The sequence below is a fragment of the Erpetoichthys calabaricus genome, chromosome 3 (genome assembly GCF_900747795.2).
Source record: "Erpetoichthys calabaricus chromosome 3, fErpCal1.3, whole genome shotgun sequence".
Lineage (NCBI taxonomy): Eukaryota > Metazoa > Chordata > Cladistia > Polypteriformes > Polypteridae > Erpetoichthys > Erpetoichthys calabaricus.
The window spans coordinates 291137931-291152475 of record NC_041396.2 but is presented as its reverse complement, the minus strand read 5'-3'; the positions used below and the strand labels follow the sequence as shown (position 1 = coordinate 291152475).

Here is a 14545-nt window from a genome sequence, read left to right as displayed (position 1 = left end):
ATATACTTCATGCACTAAGCCTGAACATTGTCACATTCTTGTCTTTCACTGGTCATTTTTATTTCAACATTTCAAATTAGTGCTGCTGTCCCTTCACCTCACAAGCTCATCTGTCATTCTCTCCTGCCTCCCCTTTCTTATGTTTCTTTGCTGTCAGTCTTGACTGATTGTTTAATAGGTTGTGTGACAGGAGATTGGGAATATTTGTTATATTTTCATTCCACAGAAGTGAACGCTCTCTGTAATGAGTCACCTGAGTTGTTTCACATCTTATACTAGAGAAATAAATAGTATGCTAAATGACAGCTGGCATATTATTTAACACAGAATTTGAACCTGGATGCAACTCTGCAAGTTTACTCTACAATCATGTAAGAAATGTAGTTTAAGAAACACTGACCTTGTGTGTTGAAAGGGGAGGAGGGTGGGGTTTGTCTAAAGTGTGTCAGAGAATGGAAGAACAAACAAACGGCTTCATCACTCTACCTGCCTTGCACCCGATGATTGCTGGGATAGGCTCCAGCTTCACTACGACCCTGCCCTGGATAAGCAGGTTAGGAAGAACGAAAGATGGATGGATGGAAATTAAGAGTTTACAGAAGTTCAAGAGAAACAGAACTATTATAAGAGAGAACAACCAGAAGACACGCTCGATAACTTTCAACTTGGCTAAAGAAAAGAGGTTTTGCCATCTAATAACAGGCTTATAGATCATTTTGGGGTCAGATCTGCCCAGTGGTGCAAACAGTTTCACATATAAAGGCATCTTTAACATTTAAATAAAGCAGGTCCAGCTTATTGTGTTCACAAGCAGAGTGTGGCACATACTGATGGAAGTTTTTTAATAGCTTCTTCCAAAGTGATGTGATTATAGTCACCACATATAACTGCAGGGTCAGAATGATTCATCATTTAAATGTTGGTAAAAAGGGTGAATCCTTTCTGTTGCTGTGTCCTTATTTGTAGAGAAAGCTACATAAAATTTAATTAGGATGATGTGACTTATCTCCCTAGGCAGATAATGTGGACAAATTCCTACGGCCACTATTTTAATGTCTGCAATACAAATTTTAACTTAATTCTTCATTCTTCTTTCACATAGATGACCTGTCCCCATCTTGCCTTTTTTTCCACTCTATCAAATCTTATCAGATGAAATCCATCTAGCATAAAAACACTGTCAGGAGAATGAAGTTTAAGATAGCCTGAAGAATTTTTTTTAAATATAAATTGATTCATCATATGGGCCTGAGGCCCAGGAAAAAAAAAACTCACTAACTTGTTATTTAAATGTTAAGAAAAATGCAGAAAACAGTCATTTTTCACATTTAATAGTTGTAAAGAGTGATTGTTAGTGCCAGTCTATGGCATCTGCAAAATAGCACAGATAGTACCAAGTAAACAGCTTTATAGTTTGAGTCTATTCCCTTTTTATCAATATCTTCATCTTATTAAGGGTTTGACATACAAAAATAAATGCAGAAAAATTCTTACCAACAAAATAAGTGATCTGAAAGAGAAAGGTTTATTACAGTAAATTGAGCTCATCATATAGAACACATTGTCGCACTTTGTTAAAAAAAAAACTTTGTTGGGATATGTATCAAGACGTGCATTTATTGTCTGGATGCTTAATGTATTTTGATTTCCTTTGTGTTTTCCCGTTATTTTCTTCAATATTGTGTACATAATTTGAAATGATTATCAATGTCCCTTAGGAAGTCAGAAATGCAGTTGTTTCTGTCCTACATTGTTCTGTATTAGTTCACATGTCTGATTTGCTCATGCACAATTATTTAGGTATTTAAAATTATTCCAGTTTGCAGGTATAAGTACGTTATTAGTATCCTATACATTTCTCTGTTCCTATATGGACCACTGTGATAACTGTTCCATTAGATAATGGAATAGCTTGGGTAATGCAAGCCTTACTTACTGGAAGTAATTTAATAACCAAATTCCCGAATATTAGAGTGGTTTAAATATCTGGGTGCACACATACAATGACTCACTTTGCAGACCATTGGACTCGTGCTTCTAGACCACAATTTAAAAACTGTCTTACAGGATATTTTGACTTTCCCCATATTCAAAGTGAATGTCATGTTTTTCCAATGTATTGTCATGAGTTTCCAATGAATTTGTAGACTTAAATTTGCTGCATTAAAAGCATTTGTGTATCCTTCCAATTTCAGTGTGCTACAGTGTATTTTTATAATTTGCTGTAATTTCAACTTACAGTCAAATGTATAGCAGTTATTAACTGGCAAGACACTTCTTACAAATTAAAGAATGTAGTTTTTTGTAGGAACAGAGACAATATAGAATATGTACATACTTTGTTGAGAGTCACTTTGGTTATGTGGTATAATATTTTTGACCATCCCAGACCCTGAAATTGTTTAGAATCCTTAATCTAAATTAATTTAGAAACTGAGAATCATGTTTAGCTAAATAAGTTCAGTGAAAGTTATAAATTAGCTTTAACTAAATGGACTGGTTATAATGAAAACCTGCACCCACTGACCCTGTGCAGACTGATTGAGTGGCCAGGTTTTAAGGAACTGTAGCCGTTTTGTATTCTGGGGTAAATTTCTCACTTGGAAGAAAATTGTTGTTTAATTTTTTAATAAATATTAAAATTACCAAGAGGTCCTAGATAGTAGTATGATTGACACCTGAAAATCTTAATAATTCAGGTGAACAGTGATTGACAAACTAGATTGGGATAAATCTAGACCCAATCAATAAATTAAGCAGTTATGCGTCACACGTTCAGTATTTTGTCATTAACCAGACTATTTTATGCTTTGTATCTTATGTGGGTATGCTTGAAAATTCCCACTTGTGAGCATGTCATACAGTATGTGCCTAGATTAGCATTATTTATTTGTCATGTTTCAGGGCAGGCTGTTCTGTTCGTTGTCTGGCCTGGCATCCTCATGCTGACAAGTTCGCTGTGGCTCTGCTGGATGATTCAATTCGAGTACACAACTCCAAAAGGTAACTGCAGTTATATTAAAACTTTTAGTTGCTCTCTGTTCAGATTCTAACTTTACTCTTTATCAATAATTGTAACATGGCAATTTAAATATGTTGTGGACATGAGCTTTATTCACTGTCGCCAGGTATGAGTTATGACATATATGATAGTGAAAATTCTTAAAATCATAAAAATCTTAAAAGCATAAAATACCACTTATCTCTTCTCCAAGGTTTTACATATTTTTAAACCCAGTTTATTCTTCTTACTGGGAAAATGTTTAGACAAATCATGGCACCCTATCCAGAAGTCATTTGGTACTTACAGGGAATTTCTAAGCTCTTCTAGGGTAACTGAGACATATAATCCCTTTATCTTGTTCAGAAGGCAATCTCAATACATGTTAACCTCCTTAGCGTTGGACCCGAGTATTACTTGGATTGTAAAAACAGTGCTAAAGGTGTTAGTCCCGAGTGTGACGCGGGCAACTGTCTTGTGTAAGACCCGAGGTTTACAGATCAAGTAAAAGTGCCAACAGCATTAGTGCTGAGCGTTACTGGGGCAACGATATAGGATGGAGTGTTGGCTCTGAGGCTAGGGATATGCACTGGCAATCGGAAGGTTGCCGGTTCGAATCCCGTAAATGCCAAAAGGGACTCTGCTCTGTTGGGCCCTTCAGCAAGACCCTTAACCTGCAATTATTTTTATTATGTCTTTTGTAAGCATCAGGCATGAGTGTTACCTGGGGAACGGTGTCATCATGCCTATAGCCTCATAATGGCAACTTGTAAGGAAATTCTTCTCTTCAGTACTGATGACGAAGTGAATCTGTTTTCAGGCAGTGAAACTGCAACATTCAGTGAAACAAAGTGATTAAAGACTGAAGAACAGTCGTAGACTACTAAGCACTGTTGTAAGTCGCTCTGGATAAGAGCGTCTGCTAAATGATGTAAATGTAAAATGTAATGATTTTGGGAATCCGAAAGTGACACTCTTGTCACTCGCACATGTGCAGTGTGCTATTCATATTATTTGCATCATTATTATATTTTCTAGGGATGCACGATAATATCGGATTTATATTTGTATCGGCAGATAATGGGTTAAAATAATTTTATCGGCATCGGACCGATGACTAAATTGGACCGATAATTCGAACCGATATTGATGACGCATTCACTGTGTTCCGGATGTGCCGGACGTTTAGGCGACGCTGGGCTACTGTGCGAAAATGTCTGCGGTGTGGAAGTTTTTCATAGTGAGTGAGAGTGACATAAAATATGCCATTTGCAACACTTGTTTGACTAATGTTTTGCGTGGAGGGACCAAAGTGCGAAATTTCAATACCACCAACTTAATTACACACTTGAAGACACGCCATCCCGACAAATATACAGAATTCCTCAGAGCAAAAGAGGAGAATCCTGCGCCACCGCGCACAAAATCAAAAACTGCCGTTAATCAACGTGTTGATCAGTTACTTGAAAAATCAAAGAAATTTGATAAAGACAACCCTAAAGCTAAAACAATTACTGCAAAGGTGATGGAATTTATTGCCCTGGACGATCAGCCATTTTCTGTTGTCGAAGATACAGGATTTCGAAGGCTGCTTGAGTATCTCGAGCCCCGTTACCAGATACCCAGTCGCCGTTATTTTTCGGACATAGCGCTTCCAGAGTTGCATAAAATTGTGGAAAGTCATGTGCACACACTCCTTGCTGAAGATGTCACAGCCATAAGCTTTACCACTGATATATGGACATCTGATATGAGTGCTATTAGTATGCTTAGTTTAACTGCTCAGTGGATCGACCACAAGTTTGAATTGCAGAAAGCAATCTTGCACGCCCAAGAATGCTCCGGATCACACACGGGTGCTGCACTCTCTGTAGCTTTTAAAAGAATGTTTGAAACATGGAAAATACCCAAAGAGAATGTTCATGTAGTATTACGAGACAATGCACGCAACATTGCAAAGGCTATGGAGGAATGCGGGATCCCAAGTCTGCCATGTATGGCTCATACTTTACAGCTTGCCGTGAACGATGGCGTACTATCCCAGCGCAGTGTCTCTGATACAATAGCGATCGGCAGAAAAATAGTCGGTCACTTTAAGCATTCACAATTAGCCAACTCGCGTCTCAAAACTATACAAACTGAACTTGGTATGCAGCCGAAAATGCTTCAGCAAGATGTTTCGACTAGATGGAGCAGCACATTCTATATGCTGCAAAGCTTGCTGGAGCTGAAAAGAGCCCTTGGGGCTTATGCCTCCGATTTTGAGTTACCTGCAACTCTAACGCCTAATCAGTGGGGTTTGATCGAGAACATAATCACACTCCTTGCTCCATTTGAACAACTGACAAAAGAAATTTGCCAGTCTGAAGCCTTGGCTTCTAACGTTATTCCCTCAATTAATGCCTTAAAACGACTGTTGACTAAAAGTGCTCATACTGACTTCGGAGTCAAAACCAGTAAAAGCGCTCTCTTGGAGGCTGTAAACAATCGTTTCATTGAGATTTACAAAGAATCCATGTACTGTGTTGCCACTATTGTAGACCCGAGATACAAAGACCGCTATTTCGATGCAGATGTAAAATCACTGGCATTCAAAATGTTGCAAGCTCAGGTGGAACTTGCATCGAACGAAATGCAGACGACTGAATCACAGATAGATGGTCCACAAAAGAAAAGGGCCAAGAGAAATGACGAAGTGGCTTGCACGCTCTTCGAAATGTACAACGAAATTCTTGAAGAGAACACATTGATGCCTCGGGAAAACAGCCAGATGACAACAGAGGTGAGTTAAAAAAAAAAGGCTCTGTGGAGATCATTACAACATTGTTTTAAGTAAATAACATGGGCTGTCGGATATAATATCACTATTCTAACATAATTCGAATGTATACAAAATCTTGGAAGGCAAAAAAGAAAAACGGCAATCGAATGTAAAAAGAGCGGTTGTTGGTTTTACCTCGCACTAACTTTGGCTTCATGTTACTTAAGACGTGCTGGACACTTTTGTGGGATTTTACAGATCTGTTTTTGCACGTAAGTTTTTAGGATCAGTCTATGCGTATTTCTAAATTGTTAACCCATATTGTTATTAGTCATTAGTTAAACGGTCGGCATCTTCTGTGTTAAACACAACCATTTTAAAGATTGCTAGTTTTCATCAAGCGACTGAGCCAACTATAGCCTATGCTTCTTTGCTTCATATTGTTGTTCGGTGCGTGTTAACTAAATAGTTTCATAAATAAACAAACTCGTTTTACATTTTTTTGTTACTTTGAAAAATGCTGTCTGCTAATAATTGATTATAATACTTTGTTGAGGTCTTTCAAGTATTTTGTGTAACATTTAATACACTTGTTTCATTTGTAAAACACTTAAAGGGTCACAATGCTTCAGTTTATTTACTGTAAAAAATAGACAAAGGGATATAAGGTCCTCTGGCCTCTAGGAAAAAAAGAAAAAAAAATGACTGCATTTACTTTGTTTGAGCAATCACTGACAATTTTGTTTGTTTTTCTTTTGAACGTTGTCTTTAGAAAGTGCCAGTGCGGTTTGTGTCTTACTTCTCTTTGCGTTGCTTTTTGTGGGACAGCCAATCACATTCATGGAAGACACTGTTTTCAACTGAGTCTCTTAAGCAATAATGAGCAACTTGTAAGCAGATCATGATCATGCCCAATGCGTCGATCGTGTTGCATTCAAAAAAAATTTTTTTTTAAACGTTAGTCTATCATATATCCTCCCTATGGCATCTGCCACTTGATTGACATACAGGGCGGCCAGTCTGAGATCTCTTTTCTTCTAACACACTAGTCATCCCGCACTCACGATCAAACGCGCGAGCTACTGCAAAACTCCGGCTGTTGATCTAGTTAGCCTTCCAATTTATATCGACTAAAGAAGGGATTTAAAAAAAAAAAATTTGTTTGGGCAGGGTATGGGCTGGATGTGGAATTGGAAGAGGATTTTTTACTCACAATGTCACAATCGAAGTGCGTTTGTCTGATATGTCAATCTATCATTGCTATTCCAAACAAGGAAAATGTGGAAAGGCACTTTCGGACTGTTCATAAAAACTACGAAACTGACTTCCTTCCGAAAAGCGATCCGAGAAAGAGAAAGGAGAGGGAACTAAAATCGCCGTTAATCGGACAGCCGTCATTTTTCACATTCAGCTGAAGTCTGAGGCTCATGGACAGTTTTGGAACTTACTCACAGAGAAAAAGTTCCCAAAAATGAGGAAATGTGCTGCCTCCTTGACTGCATTATTCGGCTCTACTTATTTATGCGAGTCAGCCTTTTCCCATATGAAGATTATTAAATCCAAGTACTGTAGTGACCATAAATGTATTGAATTGTTATTGTGCCATAAGGGTTATTCAGTTATGCAAGGTATGACAACATATATTTTATGTATAATGTATACTCAGTATATATATATATATATATATATATATATATATATATATATATATATATATATATATATATATAATTTTTAATGTAGGTAGATCATTTCGATCTGGTCATTTTAAAAGTAGCTCGCAAGCCGAAAAAGTGTGGACACCCCTGATCTACAGTGAAAAGCAAAAATATTAATAATAAAATGTTTCAAAAAACAGCAAATACAATACAGACATGCATTCAATTCAAATGCCATATACTTTTTTTTATTGTAAGGATTCTAATCTTAATCTGACAGCCCTGGTAAAAGCCAAAATGCAGATCTATCTTTTAGATATGAAAGATGACACAGAATATAATATTGTATATGTATGCATGCTACTTGGCAGGTGCAGGGATTTCTTTCTGAAGCACCAATCCCGAGGAATGAAAATCCACTGAAATATTGGAACAACAACTGGAGTCGGTTTCCTACCATTGCCAAAGTAGCACGCAAGTTCCTGTCAGCCCCATGTACTAGCGTGGATAGCGAGAGATTATTCAGTTTGGCTTCTAATGTGATCAACGAAAAGAGAAACAGAATTTCCTGTGGCAAGGCAGAGATGCTCTTGTTCGTTAAGAAAAACCTCCCCATCATGCTTAAAAAATAGAAAAGAATGATAAGCCTCCAGAAAAAAAAAGTTACTTATTTCTTTACTGTTGTACGCTTTTCTGATTTTTAAAATTATAGATTGGTTAGATTTATTCCATCAAAAAAGAAAGAAAAAATGTTACGTGGTAAACTATTTAATACTGCAGACTGTAAAACAAAGGATCAGATAGCCAGTCAAATGTGATTGAGCAGAAGCCATTTTAATGATTGTAAATAATCTGCAAAAGTTGTTATTCTTAAGTTGTATTGCTTATTTCATTGTAATTGTACATTTTACCATTTTTTTTCAGTTTTCATTTTTTTTGATTATTGTTGAATTTGTTGTATTTGTTCCATCAAAAAGAAAGAGAAAAGTTATTTAAAGCAAAAACCTGTAGAACTGTTACCCATATAACCAACAGGTAGCCAGCTAAATGTGGCAGATATCATTTGTTTTTAATGATTGAATGTGGTGTGCAAAATTGTTATACAAATAAATGTTCACTTTGTCTGTAATTCTTGTCCAGACAGATCAAGTCTCATTTTTCTCTGTATCTTATAAATATGTATATCGGCATCGGCAGATAAGTACATAGACATTATCGGATATCGGCATCGGCCCAAAATTCCCATATCGGTGCATCCCTAATATTTTCTATACTTTTGACTTTGTACTTTTAACGTTTTGCATGTTTTGCAGTCGATAGATGAGATTTAATAAAAAATGTAAATTTTTTTAAGCCAAAAATACAATGCTTTTACAAGTTTTTTTGACAAAAAATGTAATGCTAAGGAGGTTAATGCAACCTCAACTGGGTCCTCAGTCCAGAGTGGTAGCAGTTCTAATCACAGAACTTTATTCTTTAGTACCTCACCCTAACAGAGAAAATGATCATGGCAACAGTCTCAGTGGCTGCTGTTATCAAAAGTTTAATTCTTCTGACCATCACCCAAAGCTCGTATTTATAGCTAATGAGGTGGTGGTTGACTGAACATAAACAATTGCCGTAACCCTCAGTCATAAACCAAACTCCAGAGTACTTAAATTCCTGTACCTGAGATAACTGTTCCTGCCTTTCTTGCAGTGAGCAAACCAGAGTTTTCCAGAAGAGGATTATGGCCTCTAGTCTTGACTGGATATATAATACAGGTGCTAATACATCTGTCATCACGAAGTGCTTTGAGAAACTGGTGCGGAGTCATATCATCGCCTGCCTGCCAGCAGACCTGGACCCATTTCAATTTGCTTACAAAGCAAAGAGATCCACGGAGGATGCTGTGGCCACAGTCCTTCATGCTGCCCTGACCCACCTGGAGCAATAGGGCAGTTACGCCAGACTGCTCTTTGTGGACTTCAGCTCGGCGTTTAACACCATCCTTCCACAACAACTGGTGTCCAAATTGGCAGATCTGGGACTTCCATCACTCACCTACAGTTGGATACTGTACTTCCTGTCTGGTCGCTCCCAGAGGGTCAGGCTGGGTCCCCACACCTCCACTGCTCTCAGCCTCAACACCGAGACACTGCAGGGTTGTGTGCTCAGCCTGCTCCTCTACACCCTCTATAAATATGACTGTGTCCCCACTCACCATAGCAACAAGATCATAAAGTTCGCGAATGACACGATGATGGTCGGATTCATCTCGGGCAAAGACGGCGAGCTGGCATACAGGGATGAAGTGGAGCGGCTGTTAGAGTGGTGCAGAGTCAATAACCTGCTCCTCAACACCACAGAAATGAAGGAGCTTGTTATTGACTTTAGAAAAAACAAAACTGACATCCAGCCACTCATCATTGGCGGGGACTGTGTGGAGAGGGTCCCGGTGTTCAGGTTTCTGGGCAATGAGCTGGAGGATGACCTGACCTGGAGCGCCAACACCAAGGAGCTGCTGAATAAGGCACAACAGAGACTGTATTTTCTGAGAATCCTCAGTTTGAACCATCTCCCCAAAAATCTGCTCCTTGCCTTTTATCACTGTTCCATCGAGAATGTGCTTACATATGGACTTGTGTGTGTGGTACAGCAGCTGCACTTCCTCAGAAAGGAAAGCTCTCCACAGGGTCGTCAGGACAGCGGAGAGAAAAATTTGTTGTACCCTCCCCACTCTGAAACAAACCTATACCTCCTGATGCCGCAAAAAAGCAATAGACATTTCACAGGATTCATCACATCCCGGTCATTGCCTCTTCCAGCTTTTGCCATCGGGCAAGAGATACAGAGCAATGAAAACCAGGACAAACCGCCTTAAAAACAGCTTTTATCTGAAAGCAATCATGGCCCTGAACTCAGAATAAAACTGTTCCATATTATTCTCCCAATGTGCAATATAGACCTTAAGGCAACCAGTGCAATTTGTATATATAACAAGTGCAATTTGTATTTTGTAAAGTACTTTTATTACTATTCGGTTTATTATTTTCTCTCTTCTTGTCTTTTTAACTCTTATGCCTTACACTGAGTCGACTGCACCTTTAATTTCATTGTTCCTTTGTAAAAGTGACAATGACAATAAAAGATCTACCTATCTAAATACAGTAATGTTCAAAGGTTTGGGGACACCCAGTCTTTTCATATGAATAGAGATATCAATAGAAATTCATTCTATGAGGTCCTGACATTCCTAAAGTTCAGTTCTGGATTCAAAAATGGCCAAAATGAAAACAACTTTCTCAAGAAACATGTCAGTCTACTGTGTTTTTATTTCTGCTGAAGGCCAATTACCAATGTCATCTACATCAGGGAAAAGACAATACTGGGATGCTGGCCTTAGAGGCTGAGTTTCAATGAAAAAGCCATACTGCATGTGAAACTGTCAAATAAAAAAAAAAGGTTAAAGGGGCACAAAAAACACAGACCGTAGGCAGAAGATGACTGAAAAGTGTATTATGTTCAGCATCCTGGTGTCATCTTTTCTCTGTTGCAGATGACACTGGTATTTGATGTGTATTTAGTGAAGAAGACCACTGAAGTCCTGTAAACAAAGCATTCATTTCTCAAACTACAGAGTCTGATACACTTCGCCTCTTCTTTTTCTGTCCTGGTTAGTTCCAGTTCTTTTCTCAAGACTATAATTGACACCTCTGTATGAGCTCTTCAGTTTCTTGGCAATTTGTTGTATGGAATAACTTTCATTCTGCAGAAAAAAAAAAAAAAAAACACAATAGACTGACAAATTTTTTGAGAAAGCAGTTTTATTTTGGCACTTTCTGAACCCAGAGCTGAACTTTAGGAATACCAGTACATTGTAAGAAAGAGGAAGAGGATAACAGGTTTCAGCAAGGCTAATGCACTTAGAAAGGTTTCTCTAATTACCAATTGACATTAACACATGACAAATTAAGGATACATTAAGGTGGCTGACCATTAGGACACTAAAGGAGTTGCTGTTGAAAATGGGGGCTTTGCTGTCTCATGTTAATACATTTAAAATTTGTCATTTCAAGCAGCAGTACCCATTATACACACCTCTAATGCTTTGGCTATATTTTTTTAAGTCAATTTAAGGCATGAATTTTTGGGTGACTACAAACTTTTGACTGCTACTGTATATTGGCTTAGCTTACAAATAGCGGAGTCGGAGTGGGTGATACCATTAATTGACGAGTCAAAGGATTTGTGTATGGACTCCACAGTTACTTCAGTTGCCAAAGTTTATATATAGGTTTATGAGGTATATTCTCACATATGCCTGGTGATGCAATTGACCTCCATCCCTGACTTTGCAGTGAGTGAGCTAGCCCACATGGCAGGTCCATGTTTCGTCTTCAGGCTGTGGGGTCATTCAGTTAACAACTACTTATCAGTAAACACCAACTCAATGTAATTTTTCAAGTAATATATCTGTACTGTATATTTTTTTTAATAATTATCTCAATAAAAGAAACTTCTCATCTGTATTTATTTTACAGTGCCACCGCCCCAACTCTAAAACACAGACTACAGAGAAATGTGGCAGCTCTGGCTTGGAAACCACTTTGTGCTTCAGCACTAGCTGTGGCATGCCAGAACTGTGTACTTGTGTGGCATGTGGACCCAACCTCTCTGTCCACAAGGTGATTTGATCTTGGCTTTTTCATCTGAACATGTCTGTTAATTCCTTTAATGTCTGCTCCTGTTGTCTAGTATTCATAAGTTTTCTGGGTAGCTATTATAACTTTTGAAATCCTGGATAATTATTTTTAAGAAACACATAACTTGTCGTTCTGTTTTGAGCAATGTCTGGATTCAGTCATTGCACATATTTTGTAATAATTCAACAAGACAGTGAGAGAGCCTGTGATCTTCATGTTTCTAAAGTTCATGTTTGTATAATTCCTCAGACCTTCTTCTGGCTGTGCTCAGGTCTTGTCTCACCCCGGTCACTCACCAGTAACTTCACTTGCTTGGTCTCCAAGTGGAGGTATACTTCTCTCTGCTTCACCTGTTGACACGTCCATGTTGGTAAGGTTTACTGTTGGAGTCACTTCAACAAGCTCTTTGCTTATCATCCAATCTTAATCCTAATGCAGGGTATTGAACCTTACTTTCCATGACTTTTTATTTTTATTATATACTAGGTTTGGGATGTGGCCAGTGAGAGTTGCATTCCTCTTCAGAGAGTTGGAGGGGGTGGTGTTACTTTCCTTTCTTGGGCACCCAATGGGAGTCGTCTCCTGGCAGCCACTCCATCATCTTTATTCAGGTGTCCCGTCTTCACTATTATTTATTTGTTAAGGCAATTGGGAAACCAGAGACACTCTTACTCACCTGACCATTTGACTTTCTTATAGAAAGAAAAAGACATGTTGCCCTCCATTCGCCACCTATGTTCTTCATTTAATAGTGGTGGAGTATACAGATAGATTTAACATTTTCATTATTTGTAAAGAAAAAAAAGAAATGGGATGATTCGGATCATAGCCTGGCACATTAATAGGTTACTGAAGCATGATATTCTAGGTAGAAGAAAACCTACAAGTAAATTTAAAATATCTAAAATCCACTTTGTCAGCTGTAAGGCTATACTTTGGAGTTTTTTCCTTTTCTTGTTTTTAATAACTATAGTCAAACCTTTATTAACACATTGTGCCCTTTACGTATTATGAGTTGCTACTTCCTCCAGTGTATTTGTAAAGTAAATGCAGGAGGTAAGCTTGAAGGATGCCATATTAAACTATGAAATATTTATTATCGGCTTGCAGGGTCTGGGAAACACAAACATGGACTTGTGAGCGGTGGCCCACTCTGAAAGGACGTTGTCAGGTAAATCACATCAAAGTTGACAGCTTTTCACAAGATGAGGCTCTGTTAGGGCAAAATAAACAAGCTTCTTGCAGTGCAGTGAATTATTATTTATGAATGGTTTGCTTGCAGCAAGTCATTATTTAATATTTTAAAATAAATAATGCAGACTGGCCTAGATGCAGTTAAAATTGATGTGTGCTATTGGTTCCCAACTTCTGAAAAGTTTGACTTCGTTTTTGCATATTTCAACCTAATTTTCAATGTGATTTCAATATCAGTTTTATTGGGGGTGTTAAAATAAAGCAGTAAATCAAAATATTCTATTTTAGATTATATAAAGTTATTAGTCTTGTATTATATTATTAGTCTTCAATGTTTATATTACTTTTACATCTTCACCCATATATAACGAATTTAAGCTTTTCATCTGAAATCACAGTACAGAAAGTTTATTTTTTTGCAAAAATATATTGACAATTTAGATTAACATAAAAATTAACTATACTAATTTCATCCATGCATACATCCATTTTCATATCTTTTTAATTTCAGTATAGCGTAGTAATGTCAGACCGAATCAGCTTCAGATTCTGGCTTTCAAAAATTAGAATTTAGCACTGAGCAACCAAACTTAATGATATCAAATGGAAATAAAATATTTTTCATCAGCAGCAATTGTCAGAACATTTTTGGATTAGCTTAATTCAGCATAATCAAGAAAAGATCAGGGAGGATTTAACGATGCTTCATGTGGTTTTGGTTAAGAATGGGTAATCACAATACCTGAAAATACTACACCTCATTCTAAGTGTGCTGTTGAGTCGATGTAAAACACACAGCGGCACTTTTGGAACATCGCTGTTTTCAGATTAATTCCAGAAAAGTGTATTTATTGAACAGTGTGAACAAAGAGTGAAAATAAAACTTCAAACTCTTTGTCATGTCTTTTAACATGTGTAATTGTAACTGTGTCTGCCCAACATACCCACTTGTTTTGTAATTACTTTTTTCTGTCGTCTTTCCACCAAAAACAGTGACTTCTACCTGTTTTCGAGTATTTAATTAAAAACTCCTCCCAGTTGCACAATGAATGAACCTGTGAATGAATGATGACACTTTAAAACTAATCCTGAAGTCACTTGTGACCAAGTCCTGAAATGGACTTCCAGCGTATGGAGCTGCAGCACTTTTCTTACAGGGACACCCTGCTAGAACTAGTGGCCCCTGGTGCCCCAGACCCTGAGCGGTCTATTGCTATTAAGGTGCATAAGGTGCAAGATCTCTGTT

The 14545-nt window shown here is 37.6% G+C and overlaps 1 protein-coding gene across 3 annotated transcripts in view; it reads left to right on the top strand.

The window, feature by feature from the left end:
* Window positions 1-14545, top strand: part of aaas (achalasia, adrenocortical insufficiency, alacrimia) — a 137036-nt gene that overhangs the window by 71363 nt on the left and 51128 nt on the right. For all 3 annotated transcript variants that reach the window (XM_051924357.1, XM_028798517.2, XM_028798516.2), the window contains exons 7-11: window positions 2905-3003; window positions 11944-12087; window positions 12355-12475; window positions 12592-12716; window positions 13216-13276. In XM_051924357.1, the coding sequence (XP_051780317.1) occupies window positions 2905-3003; window positions 11944-12087; window positions 12355-12475; window positions 12592-12716; window positions 13216-13276 (550 nt within the window). The remainder of the gene's footprint in view (window positions 1-2904; window positions 3004-11943; window positions 12088-12354; window positions 12476-12591; window positions 12717-13215; window positions 13277-14545) is intronic.